The 20,556-nt window shown below is 40.1% G+C and overlaps 1 protein-coding gene across 1 annotated transcript in view; it reads left to right on the top strand.

Annotated features, from left to right (window-relative positions):
• The window catches only part of KIF1B (kinesin family member 1B), a 169,925-nt gene that overhangs the window by 111,784 nt on the left and 37,585 nt on the right, over nt 1-20,556 (top strand). The window contains exons 20-24 of the mRNA XM_012662500.1: nt 7,018-7,111; nt 8,162-8,310; nt 10,271-10,449; nt 11,251-11,388; nt 19,874-19,992. Coding sequence (XP_012517954.1) covers nt 7,018-7,111; nt 8,162-8,310; nt 10,271-10,449; nt 11,251-11,388; nt 19,874-19,992 — 679 coding nt within the window. The remainder of the gene's footprint in view (nt 1-7,017; nt 7,112-8,161; nt 8,311-10,270; nt 10,450-11,250; nt 11,389-19,873; nt 19,993-20,556) is intronic.

The raw sequence follows: 20,556 nt of genomic DNA, 5'->3' as shown, positions 1-20,556 counted from the left end.
CCTGTTGGTGGATGAACTGTCTTAGCCCGGCCCTCTTTCCCTGCATTCTGTGCCATCTCAAGAACTTGCTCACTTACCTCCTTCTCTTCTCTTTTACTACCTCATTTTCTCTCCTGGATTGTTTCTGCCAACATACAAACATGTCTTCATTTCACCGGTTTCAGAAGTTGTCTGTACTTACTATTTCCCACTTGTCTACCTCCCATTCTTTTTATTTTTTTCCTATCCTCATTCGTGCTTGCACGCATCTAGTAGGACTCCTAGTCCCACATCACCACCAAAGCCACTTTGTCACCAGAGATCTCCATGGTGACAAATTCAGAGGTGTTTCTCAGTTCTCATCTCACTGAATCTCTCTGGTATTTGACAAGGTTGCTTGTTCTTTACTTCTTGGGACACTTTCTTCTGGCTTCCTGTTTTCCTCCAGCCTCACTAGCTGCTCCTTATGGTCTCTGTGGCCACAGACCTTGGCTATTTCTATATCCCTCTCCATTCCCCCAGGTGATCTCATGCATTTCTGCAGCTTTACCTCCCAGTTTTACACCGATGATGATGAAGATAATAACTCGTCTATTGAGCATGTGTTAACACATATAAACCTTTTACATGTATTGACTCATTGCATTCTCACAACACCCCTCTTCTGTGAGGTAGGTATTATTACTCTCATTTTACATACTTCCCAGAGTCACACACCTGCTAAGTAGGGGAGCCAGGTCCAGTCTTGGGGAGGGAGTCCATCCACAACCCCCTGACCTGTCTTGCCTCTCTGCTGACTCTCAGACACACTCTGTCCAGCCTGGGCCTCCGCGCTGAGCTCTAGATGCAGACATATAACTGTGACCTCACATCCAGGTAGTAAACAGGCATCTCACATTTAAACTGGGGCAACTAGCTCAGGCCAAATGTCCTAGTCATCCTTATTTTCTCCTTTTTCCTTACATCTCATGATCAGATCATTAGTAGGTCCAGTTTCCACTGCCTGTAAAACATATCCCAACTCCATCTCTTTTCATCATGTTTGCTGCCAGCCCCTGGTCCAGGCTGCCACTGTCTCCCTCTGATGCTGCTGTGATAGCCTTGTGCCTATTCTCCTCACTTCCAGAGTTCCTCCCAACCCCCACAGAGTGGTGTTTTTAAAACATATACTACTAGACCATATCACTTCTCAGCTCTAAACCACCCAGTGGCTTCCCTTAGAATCAAATCCACACTCCTTACTGTGGTCTGTAAAGCTGTCCATAACCTGACTACCTCAACTGCATCTCCTACCCTTCTCCTCTCTCTGCCGTTTCACCCACACAAGTTTTCTTGCTTTTCCTGAAACACACAGGGCTTCTTTCTTTTTTAAAAAAATTATTTTTTTATTTTTAGGGACAAGGTCTTTCTCTGTCACCCAGGCTGGTATGCTGTGGTGTGATCATAGCTCACTGCAGCCTCAAACTCCTTGACTGAAGTGATCCTCCTGCCTCAGCCTCCCAAATAGCTAGGACTACAGATACATGCCGCCATGCCCAGCTAAATTTTTTTTTTTTTTTTTTTTAGAGACAGGGGTCTCGTTATTGTACCCAGGCTGGTGTTGAACTCCTGGCCACAAGCGATCCTCCTACCTCAGCCTCATAAAGTGCTGGGATTACAGGCGTGAGCCACTGTGCCCAGCCCAGGGCTCCAGTTCTGTCTCAGGACTTTTGAACTTGCTGTTGGTATTATTAGATTAGAATAATCCCCCACCAAAGACTTAGCATGCTTGTTTAGACCTTCCCAGACCACCTAATCTAAAAGTCCTCCTCCTGTTTCTCTCTTTTCTCTATTAACCCTTAATCTTACCTTTCTTTATCTTTCTTCATAGTAGTCCTCTCTAGTGAAATCATAGTGTATACTTTGTTTACTCTTTATCTTCTCTCTCTCCCTTGCTAGTGGGGCCTTTGTCATATTGACCACTAATTATTCCTGGCATCTGACACAAAGTAGGGGCACAAAAAGTTTTTGTTGAATGGAGGGATGGATGGATAATGGTTTAGGAAGCATGCTCCGGGCCAGGCGCAGTGGCTCACATCTATGATCTTAGCACTTTAGGAGCCTGAGGTGGGAGGATCCTTTGAGGTTGCGGTGAGCTATGTTGATACCACTGCACTCTAACCTGGAAAACAAAGCAAGACCGTGCCTCAAAAACAAAACAAAACAAAGTAAACCATGTTCTGGATTGCCTGGGTTCAAGTCCCATTTCTACCACCACTTGCTTAACTCTGTGGTCTCTGGAAAGGTACTCAGTTTCTTTAAGCCTTTTTCTTCCTCTTTAACAGGAGGTTAACTATAGTACTATCTTTATAAGGTTATTGGGAAGCTTAAAATAATCCGTGTTAGGCTGGGCGCGGTAGCTCACACCTGTAATCCTAGCACTCTGGGAGGCTGAGGCGGGAGGATTGCTTGAGCTCAGGAGTTTGAGACCAGCCTGAGCAAGATCGAGACCCCATCTCTACTAAAAACAGAAAAAATTAGCTGGGCTTGGTGGCTTGTGCCTATAGGCCCAGCTACTTGGGAAGCTGAGGCAGGAGGATCACGTGAGCCCGGAGTGTGAAGTTGCAGTGAGCTATGATGACACCACCCCACTCTAGTCTGGGTGATGGAGAAGAGACTCTGTCTCAAAAGAAAAAAAAAACAGAACAGTGCCTGACACAAAGTAAGACTAAAAACAAAGGTAGGTAAGGTAGAAGAGAGAAGAGAATATTCTATAAGAGGAAACAGCCAGTGTTGTACCTTTATAAATATGGGGCATATTTTGAACTAGTTAGGACTTTTTATTATGTAAACAGAAATGACTACTAAAAAATATATTATTTTTTAGTGTGCGTTCCGTAATTATCCTGGTTTTCCCCATGAAATGAACAGAACAATAGTATCTAAATCTTTAACCATTTGTAGTATGAAATGGTGACAAACAAAGTGTCCTTGTTGGAAGCTAAGTGACCTGGTTTGGGCAGGGGGCGGATTTAAGAAATGGTGTTGATATTTGGACTACCAGTTGCTGGTCACAATGTAGTCAAAGTTTTTAGGTCCATGGGGCTATGGGAAGTCTTTTATAATCAATTTTATTGTCACTAAAGCACAACAGGAACTGTTGGGAAGGTCATCCTCATACCTTGACTGTCAGAGTCTAAGGATTTTGTGTTCATTTTTACTTTGACTAGCTTGTGAACTTAATCTTGAAGAAATCCTCAAGGTGAAAGATTAATATTTGTTCCACCTGATGACTTTTTGGTATACCAGCAGCCTTTCTCTTTTTGATGAAAGAATTCCATACAATATATTGTTTTTATACGGGGAAAAAAACTTCCCATTCCCCAATGTTTTATTTTGAGACATTCCAAATCTAGAGAGAAGCTGAAAAAATAGTACAATGGCTGGGCTCTGTGGCTCACATCTGTGATCCTAGCACTTTGGGAGGCTGAGGTAAATTGCTTAAGCCCAGGAGTTCGAGACCAGCCTGGGCAACATAGCAAGACCTCATCTCTACCAAAAAGAAAAAAGAATAGAAGAAAAATTGGCTGGACATGGTGGTGTGCGTGCCATGGTGTTGTGTGCACCTGTAGTCCTAGCTACTCTAGAGGCTGAGCCAGGAGGATTGCTTGAGCTCAGGAGTTTGAAGTTGCAGTGAGCTGTGATTGTGCCTCTGCACTCTAGCCTGGGTGACAGAGTGAGACGCTGTCTGGGGAAAAAAAATAGTTCAATAAACCTTTGTATACCCACATTTATATATTTTTCTGAAACATTTGAAAGTTGCAGATACCATAACAGTTTACCCCAAATACTGCCACGTTTATCTCCTAAAATCAAGGATATTCCCTTAATACCACTATCCCATCCAAGAAATTTAATACTGATTTTAGTGTTACATAATACACAGTTCATTTTCAGATTTCCCTAATTATTTCAAAAATATAAAAAAAGAGTGTGAGAGTGTGTGTGTGCATGTGTGCTTTAATCCAAGATCCAATCAAGGTTTTTGCATTTACTTGGACATGATGTTTTTTATCTTTCATTACACTGGTATTTTTGGAGAGTGTAGGCCACATTCTGATTTGTCTGGTTGTTTCCTCAAGATTAAACGTAGATTAAACATTTTTGGTAAACATGCTATAAAGGTAACATTGTGCACTTCCCAATGCATCACATCAGTAGACATAAAAAGTCAATATGTCCTATTATTGATGTTAAAGTTTAATAAATTTGGTTAATGTGATGTTTCCCAGCTCTCTCCATTGTAAATGTATCATTTCCCTTCTTATTAATAGGTATCTGGGGGTGGACTTTGGATCGTGTGAATATTCTCTTTCTCATTCATCTTTCACCCAATTATTTTGGCACTTATTAATGATTCTTGCCTGATTCAGTTAGTGCATCTGGGGTTGCAATATGGCAATTTTCCATTTGTTATTCCTTCTAGCTTTTTTTTTTTTTTTTTTGAGACAGAGTCTTGCTATATTGCCCAGGCAGGAGTGCAGCTGCTGTTCACAGGCACCATCATAGGGCACTGCAGCCTTGAACTCCTGGATTCAAGTGATTGATCCTCAGCCTAACGAGTAGCTGGACTACAGATGCTTCTCACTGTGCCCAGCAATTAGCTAGCTTATTTTTTAAAAGAAGAGTTTCCCCCTTTTTTTTTTCTTCTTTCAGTATCAGTATGAACTCATGGATTCTTTCTATGTTCGATGTGCTGTATTCACTATGAACTCATGGATTCTTTGTATACTCAATGTGCTGTATTCTTTTTCTGTGGTTTTTCCAATTTATTAGCCAGTGGAAGCCTGTGTCCTTTTGAAATGGCCCCAGCAGTCTTTGAGTTCTTCCATCTTTTCTGGCACGAAATACTATGGGCTTACCTTGTACTTTCCTTGCTCCAAACCTTGAATCAGCCATTTTCTCAAGGATCCCTGGTTCCATTTATTGGGCAATAGTATATTTAGAAACCAAGATCTGGGTGCCAGGTATGCTTAGAAAAATATGCTTTTTAAAAACATTTCCTGTCATTTTTGATAGTGTGTTACCATTTAGGAAGACTTTCATGTTTTTTAAATGGTTTATAGTCCTTTCTGCAGTCGTGTGTGGTAGGAAGATCAAATGCTAAAATCTTTGTTTAAAGATGAAGAAAGTGAGGTTTAGAGAGGATTTAACTTTCCTGGAATTAGAAAGCTAGTAAGAATGGGTGCCAGGACCCAAACCCAAGTATTTTGCCTGCTAGTTTAATTTTTCTTTCTTTTGCTGCAGTACATAGTATCTTAAAAAGTGTGTTTAGATAATCTCATAAAGCTGTGTTGCTGGTTCTTCGCCTTGGTAACTGCCAGCCCCACTAAAGAATGAACACTTCCTTTGTGAGGCTAACTGATAAATGACCAGAACCTTAGAGAATGTTGGCATCCCTCTGAGCACTGCCATCTGGAGCTCCTTTTGTAATGGGATTTGCTAAGGAGGCTTTCAGCAGTGCTTTGCGATGCATGGAATGTTTGATGTGTGACTTGGAGAACTCTGTGTGAAAACAGTGCATGCATCTGTTTATATGATCAAGTGCTTAAAAAATTAAAAAAAGAAAAAAAGGAAAGAAGAGAAAACAGTGCATGGTCATACCTAAACCCTCTGTCTCATGACAGCCTGTAATTGGGTCACTGCTAAGGAACGAAAGGAAACAGGAAACCCTGGCGGTAGATCTTAAAATGCTATGGTTATACTATAATTTAGTATTTTATTATGTGAAAGTCTTTTTTCCTAACCATGCTTGTTTAATTTTAGTTAAAAATTGGGCTTTTTTCCTTTAACACCTTAAGGAGCCTTTTTAGATAATTGTTCCATAGTCTCCCCACCATGATATTTTAATACCTCATATATACTATTATCTGTTTGTATACTGTATATATATCTGTGCTTTATATGTAAAAAGAGTAAGTTTTTTTATCCCCTGAGAACCATTTATGGTGCCTTTGGGGGTGGTATTCCCCTTATTGAAAATGCATGGAGTAAATGGAAAAATGAAGGATAAATCTGATTTGTATCATAGTAATCCATTTTATATTATAATCGTATATTTAAAATAAAGTGTCTTTCTTGCTTAACTAAATGCAGTCTATAAATTATTTTTTTTTTTTTTTGGAGACAGAGTCTCACTCTTTTGCCCGGGCTAGAGTAAGTGCCGTGGCATCAGCCTAGCTCACAGCAACCTCAAACTCCTGGGCTCAAGCGATCCTACTGCCTCAGCCTCTCGAGTAGCTGGGACTACAGGCATATGCCACCATGCCCGGCTAATTTTTTCTATATAGTTTTAGTTGTCCGATTAATTTCTTTCTATTTTTAGTAGAGACGGGGTCTCGCTCTTGCTCAGGCTGGTTTCGAACTCATGAGCTCAAACAATCCGCCCGCCTCGGCCTCCCAGAGTGCTAGGATTACAGGCGTGAGCCACCGCGCCCGGCCCTATAAATTATTTTAACTCTGAGATTTTTGGTTACCTGTAGGCTAAACTCATCCTACCACTGCAAAGATAGTAATTTTTCACCCACAGGGAGTTTCAGAGTCTACAATCCTAATTTTTTTCGCCTTCCAAACAGATAGGTGGGACTTTGGTGATACTGGTGAATTTACTTTTTCAATATTGTTTTTCTCTGGAATTCCTTGATGAGTAAGATATATTACTTAAACGTATTTTAATATTTAAGTGATGAATATATTTTTCCCATCAACATCCCCCCTTTTCATACCACAGCTCAAATAAAGAATTCTTGAGTCTTTAAGGGAGTAGAAACGTGAAAAACTTTTTTCTTTTTAGCTTTTACCTGTTATATCTTGTGTGTTTTGTGGTTTTATTCCCTGAACATTTCTCTGTATGTCTATCTTTTCATAATTGTTTCCTCTTCTGCCTCTCTTTTCTTTGTCCTTTGCTTTCTCTACTTCCCTCAATATTCCTTCCATTTCTCTTTTCCTCCCTCTTATTTCTTCTCTCTCCTACATGTTATCTCCTTTCTTTTCATTCAGGACTATGAGAGTAAATTGCAGGCCTTGCAGAAGCAGGTCGAGACCAGATCCCTAGCTGCAGAGACAACTGAAGAGGAAGAAGAGGAGGAAGAAGGTGAAATCTAGAGACCACAACCTTCCCATGTGTATCTTTTGAATCTTTGTTATCAGATTAGTCCTTTTTCTGTATCTAAAGCTAGATTCCTCATGGTTGGCCATACCATTTATCAACATTTTACTGAGCCAATTTAAAGATGATTTGAAAGATGCTCAGTGCTGAGAATCGAGACTATATTTTATGAGGTGGGTGTGGGGCTGATGATGTTCCTTAGAACTTCACAAGGTTGCTGAGCACAGTCTTCATAGAAATCTCTCAGGAAGTTTTACGTGTACTGTCCAATATTTCTGTGCATATGAAGTTCATATATCTGTTATAAATAAACATAGAGCTTAATTTTTATTAAGATAGTCTGTTTGATTTGCTGGTTTGTATGAGAGATTTGCCAGTGAGGACTTTGGAATGTATCAGTGTATTTCAAAGCCATTTCTGGCATATTTCTAATCACATTGCTTAATTATGCTAGCCTAAGTTTTCCAGGATTTCTTAGCTGAATTAGGGCTTTCGTTGTTAATTATTGCCTTATAATATAGTGTGAATGTTCATCACACTTCCTTTTTCCACCTTCTTTTCCAACTTCTTAGTAATCTCAAGGCTTTACATTAACTTTGAAGAAACTCTTAATTTATGTACTGAATTCTTTATTTTTAACTAAGTGAAATAAGACCTTTCCCCCCTGTACTAGAAAGAAAAAAAAGAAATATGTGAAGTTGTACAGTATACCAGGGATCAAGGGTGTTATTTTTATTATGGCCACACAGTATAATTATATCTTTTTTTAAAAAAGGAAGAGAAATCTGTTTCTTTGATATACCATTTTAAAGAAATACAGGAGTAGGATTTTTTAGGTTTTCTGAAATATGTATATTGCTTTCATAAAATCAACAGAATCAGTAAGCTTTACTAAAAAGAAGAAAAACAAAAGCAACTGAATGGAAAGAAATGGGAAAATACCTCAACTTGATAAAAGAGATAAGGTAGAGGGAGGGGTGCGATGTGTGTGTAGTTATGAGATCACCATTAAACATGCTTCATTTGCTCTTTCAGTTCCTTGGACACAGCATGAATTTGAGTTGGCCCAGTGGGCCTTCCGGAAATGGAAGTCTCACCAGTTTACTTCATTAAGGGACTTACTCTGGGGCAATGCTGTGTACCTAAAGGAGGCCAATGCCATCAGCGTGGAACTGAAGAAGAAGGTATGGAGGAGACGAGAACATGGGCGATTGGGAGGCAAAGCTGAGCCTGCCATGGGTGCATCTGGGCTCTCACCTTGAACTAACCTTTCCCTTGGGGGAACTCAGCTGCTTTGTGAAATAAAACTGCTTTATATATGCTTTTATTTAATATATATGCCCGGATCATAGTAGGAACTAATTAAATTTTTATTAAATAAACATTTCCTAAAAATAGATGTTTTCTAGCTTATTTTATAGATGAAGAGACTGTATTCCTGACAGGAGCTAGAGAAACATAGTAGTAGAAAAATGCTTCTCTTGGGTTTCTAAAAAGTCTTAATTTTCTTTTAGTTTTCTACCATTAAGTTTGTGCCTCTAAGTCCTATGTGCCCTTTTGCTACTAATTTGCTCCTCTTCTAGGGTCTGAGAGGCACTGTTGTACAGTGCACAAGTGTGTGTGCTCTGTAGCCAGGCAGTCCAGGGTGGAACCCCACCTCTGCGAGTTGCATTGACTCTGATAGCTCTGTGCATCTATGCCACCGTCTGCAAAATGGGCTTAGCAACAGTGACTGCCACCAAAGGATATTGTAAGAAATGAAAGTGTGAATAAAACACACAGAAAGCACTTAAAATAGTGCTGGGGAGACTGGGCATGGTGGTGCACGCTTATAATCCCAGCACTTTGAGAGGCTGAGGTGGGAGGAGTGCTTAAGGCCAGGAGTTTGAGACCAACCTGGGCAAGACATAGCGATCCCAGATCTATGAAAAAATATAAAAAAAAAAAAATAGCTGGGCATGGTGGCACACACCTGTTGTCCAAGCTAGTCAGGGGGCTGAGGTGGGAGGATCCCTTGAGCCCAGGAGTTTGAGATTACAGTGAGCTATGATCATGCCACTGCACTCCAACCTAGGCAACAGAATGAGGCCCTGTCTTGAAAAAAATAAAATTGCGCTGGGGACTGGTAAAAGACAATGAATGTTATCTGTTTTTTTAATTATTACCAGAACTTCACACCAAACCTCTTAGATTCAGCCTTCTGTATGTCCCCACTGTTTAACAATCTCTTAACTGCTGAGATTACAATGGGAGACTATATTGTATAGTAGGTAAGAGCACAAACTGCCTGACTTTGGGGAAATACATTATCTTCTCCTAGGGATATATTCTAGTTCTCTAAACTGAGAATAAGATGTCTTCTTTACTCATAATCTCAGCAGTCCTTGTCATTTTGTTATTATTTTTAATTACTCCCTTCCTCAAGTAGACTAAAAGCAGTAACTCTGTCTTTTTTTGTTTTTTACTGCTGTACCTAGCATTTAATTAATATTGGTGAAAATATAAGGTGGGAGTGAGAAATAAATGACATGATGCATGCAAAGTACTTACTGTACAGTAAACACTTTTAAGAGTAGTAGTTGTAATCTCTGAATTTGAAATGGAAAACCTTGATGTGTTTCCCTCCTCCTTCATTACTAAGGGATTACAGATGCATTCTTGCGTCCACGTTTTGGTCTCTTTTCTTTCCTTTTTTTTTTTTTTTTTTTTTTTGAGACAAGGTCTCATTGTGTTGCCTGGTTGACATGCAGTGGCATCATCATGGCTCACTGCAACCTCCTGGGCTCAAGTGATCCTCCCATGTAGGCCTCCCAAAGTGCTAGGATTATGGGCATGAGCCAACTGCACCAGCCCTTTTTGTCTCTTGTATAAGATCCACAAAAGTCTTCATTCAGTCAACTCTAATATATTTATTGAGATTTTAGTTTGCTAGGCTAGGAAAATAAAGTATGTAAATAGCTGAATTTGAAATTAGGATTATTCCTATGATTACTGTATAGGTGGCCATTGTTTTCAGTTAGTCACAAGCTATTTGTTGAGCAAATAGTACATGTTTGACCTCTTTCTTTACTATTGGGCATGATTCCGTTCCCTCATCTGTGAAGCTTACTTGCTGAAAACCATTTGTCGCTTCTTTCCATTCAGGTGCAGTTTCAGTTCGTATTGCTGACTGACACGTTGTACTCCCCTTTGCCTCCTGAATTACTTCCCACTGAGATGGAAAAAACTCATGAGGACAGGCCTTTCCCTCGTACAGTGGTGGCCGTAGAAGTCCAGGATCTGAAGAATGGAGCAACACATTATTGGTCTTTGGAGAAACTCAAGTATGAAAACATTCATAAAAGCTGATTGTTTTATTTAGGAAATAATAATGAATTGCTCACGTGGATTCCCTCAAACTCTCCTCTCTGTTGCTTGCTTTTCTTCTTTTTTTAAAGGCTAGTCAAGTGAAGCCGTGGGAGTAGAGAAGGAAGAATGAAATCTATAACTAGCTGTGATCCATTAGTTGTAAAGACCATTGCACTCGGACCAGCCACTGTTGTTTCCTTTTCTGTACTTTCTTAATGCTTTTGTTGGCCAGTAATACTAACATGCATCCATTTTCTTTTAAGCGAATGAATCCTACGCCTCAAACACCTTTGACATTCGTACATATGTAAATTTACCCTCCATAGACTCTCTTTTATATTTTAAATGTTCCCATTCCATATTTATTTCTGCCTTGGATCTAGAAATTACTCATCTTTTCTGTTCTGGACCTTGCGATGATCAATAATAAACAGGGAAGTTATAACACAGCTCCCTTCACATTTAGTGTGATGACATACTTCCCACTGTCTCAGTGTATTTGAGATGTCATGTGCCGTTGAACTACATTTCCCCTGTGACTGTCATGACTGGTGGGGACAGGTTGCCATTCTTGACTTTTGGTGGCTGTTTCTAGACTTAGACACTTTGGATGCTATTTTGGTTTCTGTAAGTTTGGCCTTCATTCTTTTTAAATAACATTAAATGGTAGAGGCAGCTTCTTTTTTAAAAAAAATTTGCATGGAAGATGATTCCAAAGCACAATTTTAATGCAATCTCATGATATTAACCCAGTGCACCTTATGTTTACTAAATAGGCAGAGGCTAGATTTGATGCGAGAGATGTACGACAGGGCAGGGGAGATGGCCTCCAGTGCCCAAGACGAAAGCGACACCACTGTAACTGGCAGCGATCCGTTCTACGATCGGTTCCACTGGTTCAAACTTGTGGGGAGGTATGTGATAATTTTGTTGATGTCTTCTTTTTAAATAATAAATACTTATAATTGTTTAAAATCTCAGCAGGTATTATAAAAAGTTAAAAGAAAGGAGTATAGCCAGACGCGGTGGCTCACGCTTGTAATCCTAGCTCTCTGGGAGGCCGAGGCGGGCGGATTGTTTGAGCTCAGGAGTTCGAAACCAGCCTGAGCAAGAGCAAGACCCCATCTCTACTAAAAATAGAAAGAAATTAATTGGACAACTAAAAATATATAGAAAAAATTAGCCGGGCATGGTGGCGCATGCCTGTAGTCCCAGCTACTCGGGAGGCTGAGGCAGGAGGATCGCTTGAGCCCGGGAGTTTGAGGTTGCTGTGAGCCAGGCTGACCCCACGGCACTCACTCTAGCCCGGGCAACAAAAGCGAGACTCTGTCTCAAAAAAAAAAAAAAAAAAAAAAGAAAGGAATATAAAAAAGCCCTGTCTATAATCTTCCCTACTCACATACAACCACTGTGTTATTTGGTATATTTCCTTTTTGTTTTATTCAACAGGCATATTTGTTTTGAGTCTCAAACTTTCAACCTAACAGTCTTCCCTGGCTCTCAATTTACTCACAAAATATTTTACAGTTGATTAATATAAAAAAGCCCTGTCTATAATCTTCCCTACTCACATACAACCACTATGTTATTTGGTATATTTCCTTTTTGTTTTATTCAACAGGCATATTTGTCTTGAGTCTCAAACTTTCAACCTAACAGTCTTCCCTGGCTCTCAATTTACTCACAAAATATTTTACAGTTGATTAATATAGCTTTAAAAGGCCAGGCACAGTGGCTCATGCCTGTGATCCCAGCACTTTGGGAGGCTGAGGCAGGAGGATTGCTTGTTATTTCTAAAGAGAAATAACAATAAAATAAAAGGTAGATTTAAAGGAAAAAGGAAACCTATGTCTGTATCCTGCACAGTTTAAAATCATAGTATGGCTTGTCAGACTGCAATCTTTTTTGTCTTCAACTTTTTTTTAAGCAATTCATCCCACTTTAGTCACTGCCAAGGGTGAACTAATTGCACACTTTGTTAGTCCCCTTGAGCCTCGTTCATGTATAGATCATTTCCAACATTTAATGAAAACAAGTAGTGCCTCTGTGAGTCCATTTTTTTTTTTTTTTTAAGAGATGGGGTCTCTCTCTGTTTCCCAGGCTGGAGTGCAGTGGCATGACTATAGCTCACTGTAGCCTCACACTCGTAGGCTCAAGCGATCCACCTGCCTCAGTCTCCCAAAGTGCTGGGACTATAGGTGTGTGCTACCACTCCAGGCAATTTTTAAATTTTTTATAGAGACAGGGTCTTACTCTGTTGCCCAGGCTGGTCTCAAACTCCTGGGCTCAAGTGATTCTCCTGCCTTGGCCTCCCAAAGTGCTGGCATTATAGGTGTGAGCCACTGTGCTTGGCCTTGTGAGTCCATATTGAGTCAAGTTCTTAAAGGTTTAGAATTTTTAAAGCAGGGGAAATTTAAGTTTGAGCTTAATGATTTCAGAATTTGAATTGTTTTGCAATTGCAAAAACCCTGTGATGTTTTTTTAAAGGTACTAGGTAAAAAGGAGTTGCTGAAGTCATAGTATTTTGTGGAAATGAAGTAAATCTTTTCCACGCTACTCTGATAGTAAAATAGTTTTTTTTTAAAGAGATGAACTGGCCAAACACATCTTACCCAAGAAAAGCACGTGCTGCTTTGGCATATACCATTTCATCCATTTTGTTTTCTGCTTCGAGATGACATGAGAATTTAAATAAAGATTGGAAGCCTTGTTATTTCACCTTAATCTTGAGTGGCTCCTTTGAGGCCTGGATGATAATCTTTTGTGCAAACTGGAGAATATAAGCATTTTATAGCACAATATTTACCTGGGATGGTCTACTGATGTATTTCCTTTGCTTTTCTTAGTCTAAGGATCAATCCTTGCTTAACTTTTTCAACTTGCCCTGTTCCCTTTCATCTGATCCAGATGATTATGTTTATTTTATCGTTTTCCTTTTCCATTTGCTTTTATTGTGTTGATTCCCCAGTGGATTCTGTCCTTTTGGCACCTATAGCTTCCTGTTTAACCAACTATTCCTCTCTCCCTGGCTGTGTTAATCGTCATCTTACGTGGTGTCTAGCTCCCCCATTTTCCACGGCTGTGTGAATGAGCGCCTTGCCGACCGCACACCCTCCCCCACTTTTTCCACGGCCGATTCCGACATCACTGAGCTGGCTGACGAGCAGCACGATGAGATGGAGGATTTTGATGATGAGGCATTCGTGGATGACACCGGCTCTGACGCAGGGACGGAGGAGGGATCAGATCTCTTCAGTGACGGGCATGACCCGTTTTACGACCGATCCCCTTGGTTCATTTTAGTGGGAAGGTTGGTGAGGTTATTGTGAGAAAGGCAAAAAGGGACCAGCTCTTGATCTAAAGGCCTCTTTGTGCAGGTTTGGATAATCTTACTTTAGCCAATTCAATTCATGAACACTCTGTCCCAAGTTCACCAGTACTTCAAGTTCTTTATAAATGGCAGTCTGGCTACAGAGAGCTCACAGGCGTTGTTTATAAGGTACTCAGTACTCAGTCTACTCAGCCCAACATACAGTAATGTGTAAAGACTCTTCGTGGAGGACCCCTTGTCTTAAATTGCCCAATAATTTTGTTCTGAAGGAGGAAACCCCAAAGGAGAAAGTAATTAAAGCTAAGAATCAAACATAATGAGTTCAACATTGGTATTGTAGTCTAGATGTTTCCTTTTTAAAGGAATATGATTGAGGAAGCATGTGGGGATAACATGATAAAGGGAGCAGAGCAAGTGCAAGGTCAGGCTAAAGAATTTGTGGCACTACAGGAATCAGAGGACTTAAGTGGAGTTAGGAGTAGTGTTGGGTTTATTTTTTGCTTGGTCTACTAAGGCCTAAAAAGAATCAGCAAAGTCAAGTTTCTCCTTTGTCTAATAAAACAGGTGCTGTGGGTCATGCCTGTAATCCCAGCATTTTGGGAGGCCAAGGTGGGAGGATCACTTGAGGCCAGGAGTTTGAGACCAGCCTGGGCAACAGAGTGAGACCCTGTCTCTACAAAAAATTTTAAAAATTAGCTGAGTGTAGTGGCACGTGCCTGTAGTCCCAGCTACTCAAGAGGCTGAGGCAGGAGGGAGGATCACTTGAAGTCAAGAGTTCGAGGCTGCAGTGAGCTGTGATTGTGCCACTGCACTCCAGCCTGGGCAACAAAATGAGACTCTGTCTCTACAAGAAAAAAAAACCAAAAAAACAAATCAATAAATTAATTAATTTTAAAAAGATGCCTTTATTTGGCCAGTTTCACTGAGCCTATCTGTAGGTCTTTGGTGTCTGCTAAAATTTTACTTATAAGCTTTATAATACTGAATGTTGGAAAGTCATCTATTGACACTATCAACAATGAATATTTGTTCAGTGCTGCATGAAACTGCTTTGTATTAAGATTGGTTCACCAAACTGAGGCATTGTCTCTGCTCTCAGTTTGTGCGTCCTTCTGCCAGTGTTGCAGAACTCTCCATGCACATGTTCCTGGTACTGTTGTCTTTGTCTACATCCAGTCTTCATGCTGAAGTAATTTTAATTATAAGTTTGACAATGGAGTACTCATTGGGTTAACCAAAAAGTATGTCCAGGTTTTAAAGTACTAAATTTAACTGTAATGGTACATTAGAAACACATATTGTAGAAACCCTTTAAAAATAAGGGAATAAGTGCCAGTTAAAAATTAAAGTACAGTGAGTCTCCTGACCCAGTAGAGACATAGATTCTAAAATTTAGCTCAAAGTGTGGTGTTGGTCACCTGGTGGGAGCATCATAACTAGAAGATGATCACTGTTATGGAAAGGGGGAAAAGGAAAGCTTTTTTGAGAGAAATGAAAGCCTTGATTACGACTTTGGGTCATAACATTAGTCTCTGAGTTTTACAGTGGCAAAGGGGCATTTAGAATTCAGGTTTTCCATGATTAAACATAAATGGATTATATAGCTATGAGTGTTTTGTACTGATGTCGCACCACGATTAGATGCTTAGAATTTCAGAGAAGCTGATTTATATTTAAATTGAGAAAGTTATGTACAAATAATGGGATAATAATGCTTTTTTATTTTATGGCTGTGTCCTTCAGCACATTTCCATACAATTCTAAGAGGGGTGGAAGTTAGAACCCAGATTCTGGCCATAAACTTGGTTCCAGTGGCAGTTGCACAGCTTCCAAAGCTGTTCGCACGTGCTCTACACCTCCGCACGCTGAGGGGTAGGCAGCAGCTTCATCTTATGTAGCACGATGACGAGAACCTGCCTAATTATGAGGAGAAGCCTTGGATCCTGGGCCATCTCTGCCAGTAACTTAGGACAAGCAGCTTAAACTGAGGTCTGTTGGGTTCTCAAGTGTAAAATAGGCAGAAAAAAAGAATCTCAAAGATCTTTTTCATCTTTCATATTCTGTCATCTACACTAGAAAAATGAATATTCTGGCTGGGCGCGGTGGCTCACGTCTGTAATCCTAGCACTCTGGGAGGCCGAGGCGGGCGGATTGTTTGAGCTCAGGAGTTCGAGACCAGCCTGAGCAAGAGCGAGACCCCGTCTCTACTATAAATAGAAAGAAATTAGCCAAACAACTGAAAATAGAAAAAATTAGCCCGGCATGGTGACGCGTGCCTGTAGTCCCAGCTACCCGGGAGGCTGAGGCAGAAGGATTGCTTGAGCCCAGTAGTTCGAGGTTGCTGTGAGCTAGGCTGACGCCACGCACTCACTCTAGCCCGGGAAACAAAGCAAGACTCTGTCTCAAAAAAAAAGAAAAGAAAAATGAATATCCTGGTTAAGACTTCTACTAAGAAGCATTTGTATTTGGAATTAGTTGTATGGAAACTTGAGTCAGAATCCCACTTAATGTGGAAATTAACTGGCTTAAGATGTATGTATTATTTTCTCTCTAGTTTTATTCCTTTTAATTATATCAGATATAAGTATAGGTATAAAGCAATCAATTGTACTTTGATTTTCACATAAAATATTTAGGGAGCTGTGGCTCAGGAATTGACCTTTCCATTTGTTTAGGTTCCCAGGTTCTAGAACTAACTTTGCCTTGCCAGGAGATTGGGGGAAGAGGTAAAATCATAGCAATCAGTGAAGTGAGGAATAGCTCTCCACTGTTGCCCTTGACTACATTTCTCCTCTACAAACAAAATATATAATAAATCAACATCTCTCAGTTGTTAGTCGTCATCGTATGTGTAAGAGGAGTAACTTCTTTCCTGTTTTTGTGATTCACAGGATTGAATTTCCCCTACTGGCATGTAATTGTAATAAAATGCACTTGTAAAAATTTCCAATTTCTTATGAAATTCCATTTGTAGATTTGTTTCTTGGCTGTGGCTGCCTCTGGTGAATCTTTGTATGAAAATTAAAAGAGCTTGTCCCTTTAGCTGTTCTCTTATGGCATGGTGGGATGTTATGAAGCATCCATCATAATTTGTGATGAATGTAAAATATTTAATCTAGTTTTCTGGGTTGAAAGGGGGCAAAGGATGGTTATTCTGTGGCCTCTCTGAGTACCTTGACTGACATTCTTTCTGTAAATATCACCATAATTACACTGATTTTTCTTATCTTTATGTTGACAGATTTGTTTCTCTTTTTAATGTAACTTCACAGAACTTTCTGCTAATATGTCCTTTACATCTTCCCTTCTCTCATCCCTGCTCTCCTTCAGTCTGCTAGGTCAAAGTATAAGGACTCACAAAAATGCAGAGTAATTAGGAAAATTCCAGTTTAAAAAGCTTCAGGAGAGAACTTTTATACAGTACTGATTTGGGGCTAAGGCCTATGTTCTGATCTGGTAACTTGACAAGGAGCTGTCTTGTGAGCGTGTGATTGTATAGTCACAGAGCTGATGCCCCTGCATCTGCCATAGAATCATAGAATTCTCTTTCCTAAAAAGGGAAATCTACAATAATGCCTTCAATCTTCCACATTTGGAATGGCCATTGCCATAGGCAGAAAGGAAATTCTCGTATTTAGTGCGTGCTCAAACAGTACTGTATTGTAATGTGTGTGTGAATATGATAAGCTTTCTTAAAAAAGCAGTAACTCCTATTTTCACATAGCTATTTTTAAGATAACAAATTAGATATAGTTAGGAATCTCAGTGTGTCCTAAATAGTTAATATCCATCATGAGTATGGCTTTGAAAAATTAACTTACTATAAAGTTGGATGGATTTACTTCTCTGCTTCTGGTGTAACCCATTTTTCTGGAAAATCTGCTTAAGGATAGCAGATAGATCATTTTCCTGTTTCCTAATGCACATAGACGTTTACTTACGAGATGTTTATTGAGTGTATTTACTGTATGCCAAGCCCTCTGCAGACAGTGGTAAGCAAAACCAGAAATGGGCTGGGTGTGATGGCTCATGCCTATAATCCTAGCACTCTAGGGGGCTGAGGCAGGAGGATCGTTTGAGGTTCGGAGTTTCAGACCGGCCTGAGCAAGAGTGAGACCCTGTCTCTACAAAAACTAGAAAAAATTAGCCAGGCGTGGTGGCGTGCACTTGAAGTCCCAGCTCCTGGGGAGGCTGAGGCGGGGGGATCACTTGAGCCCAGGAGCTTGAGATTGTAGTGAGCAATGATCGTCACGCTGTGCTCTAGCCTGGGCAAGACTAGAGCAAAACTGTGTCTCAAAAAAAAAAAAAAACAACCACCAGACATAATTCCTACCCTTACAGACTTACAGTTGGTGGATAACACGGACATAAATAATCACACAAATAAATGTAAATTACAACAGTGATGACAGAATTGTGTGTGTTGCTGAGATCATAACACTGGGGGGCCTGTTATGAGAGAGTAGTATCTGAGATCAGACCTGAAGATGTGAAATCAAAGGCATGACATGGGCAGTGAGTGCAGAGAAGACTCCTGGCAGGGGACATGTGCAGTGAGCCTTCTACAGTCCAGGCATTGGAAGTGGGCAAGTCTGGCTGGAAAGCCAGGAAGAGGAGAGTGGTCTGTGTGTGATGTTAATAGCTTATGCCAAATTCTTAGTCTTTTAAACCCTGTTGTGGTAGTTAGTATTTGATGGTCTTGTTTATAATCCTTTTTAGGAGACTTTTCATTTTAAATTTTTGTGCACCAAAGCTTTAACCCTGTTCCTTAGCCTTGTTCCTCCTCCCACTTTGGAGCAGACTGAAAGGGAAGTAGATATCATTTGATCTAATTTAATGTTCTGTTGCAGTTATTTTTGTTTTACTGTTCATTCATATTTCATTCTCAAAGTTTTATTAACATTTGTTTTTCTGTGGTATATTTTGTCTGTTTCTAGAACTTTCATTATGTTGAGTTGAAATCCCAAATATCCACTCCATCCTCCTTCTTACCTTTGTTTTAAAGTAGATTTCAGAGCAGGAAAAGCAGCAGACAGGCATGTGTGTCACATTTAGTTATGTTTGATTTCTTGATACAAGTGTTTACTCTTTGTCTTTTGCCTTATGTTCAAAGATCAGCATATACCAAGTGGGAAGGTAGGAGTAACAGTAGGAACTAGATTCTATTTCCCTTCCACTAATTGAAATGAACGCTGTTAAGCTTTGTGATCACTTTGCTTAAAAAAAAATCAATAGCTACAAAATAAGGAAAGAAGAAAAAAAGTATAAATGTTATAGGACTTTGCTTGTTTTGTTTGTTTGAAATATAAAGTGTTGGATCTGTAACTTACCTTTTATTTATACATTTATAGATTAAGTTTTGGACTCTAGGAGCAAAGTAAACCCTTTAGGGGGCAGCTGTCGTCTTCTCCCTTAGCCTTTATCTTGATGCCCAGAGTCGTCTTTCTCCAAGCCCACCACTCAGAAATTTCTGGCTGCACAGCCTTCCGCCCATATGTGTCTGCTTCCCTCACCTTGTCAGTCTCCCTGCCTGAAGAGAATAGTCCTTTCGTAGAGTAAAAATAAAGACCCACAATGCTGTGATGTGAAATTTCTTTTAGAGTTATTAACTGTATTTCAGTCACATTTCCTGCCTTTTTTGTCTCCTGGTTTCTGTTTTATCCAATGGGAAAATCAAAATAAAACCTCTTCATAATTCCTTAAGTTAAAATCTCTTAAACGGGCTTCTCCCTGCTACCCTACAGCCATCCCCCAGCAGTTTTCATAGAGCAGTTTCTTGAAAGTCTATTTCCAATTGTTACTCTTCTACCCACAGTAGTAATTTTTATAGAGTAATTTGGTGTAAGTTGGTCTTTGTCAGCTGCTTTGCCAAGTGTGTGCATTTGTTCATGTATTCTCTGCTGAAAAAGCAGGTGGAGGCAATCTGAGAATATAAAGCTGAGAGGTGATCTTAAGACAAGGCCCAGAAGCCAGCACAAAGTTTCATGAAGATATTCTTAGTGAATCTGAAAGCCAACTTCTCTCTCCGTGGGATGCTCTGACGTTTGTCTCCTGGTTTCTATCTCTAGGGCATTTGTTTACCTGAGCAATCTGCTGTACCCTGTGCCCCTGATCCACAGGGTGGCCATTGTCAGTGAGAAAGGGGAAGTGCGGGGATTTCTGCGTGTGGCTGTACAGGCCATTGCCGGTAGGTGACCCCCTTCTGAGATGAGAGCTGTGGGTTCTTGGCCTCTAGACAGAGGCGGCCAGTTCTGGGTAGGCCACGCTCATTGCACGTATGAACTGTGGGGAGCTTGTCTGCCTTGGGAAAGTCTTTATTGCTTCCTTTCCAGCTATTATTCCCAAGTATCATAGGTAGATTCTGTTTAGTTTGGGCTACTGCTATTTTGGAATAGTGGGGTAACGAGGTTTCCTTTCACATGTTAAAGAACAACTCTTGGATTAACTTTATAAAAGTCATTGGCATTTTATTAATAAATGATATATCCTAATACAGTATTGACAAGAAAAAAATAATAATGTATCTTAACTGAGAAGTAACAAAGAATTTTAGGATTTTTTCTTGGTTCATTTTCTCTCAGGGTACTTCTAATAGACATTTCTTTGGCTGCATTTGTAGTGCGTGGATCAAGATTCTGATATAGGCCGGACGTGGTGGTTCACGCCTGTAATCCTAGCACTCTGGGAGGCCAAGGCGGGCGGATTGTTTGAGCTCAGGAGTTTGAGACCAGCCTGAGCAAGAGCGAGACCC

This window comes from Propithecus coquereli, unplaced genomic scaffold, assembly GCF_000956105.1.
Source record: "Propithecus coquereli isolate 6110/MARCELLA unplaced genomic scaffold, Pcoq_1.0 Scaffold77, whole genome shotgun sequence".
Classification (NCBI taxonomy): Eukaryota; Metazoa; Chordata; class Mammalia; order Primates; family Indriidae; genus Propithecus; species Propithecus coquereli.
The sequence above is the reverse complement of the archived record's forward strand: the minus strand, read 5'-3'. Positions and strand labels throughout refer to the sequence as shown.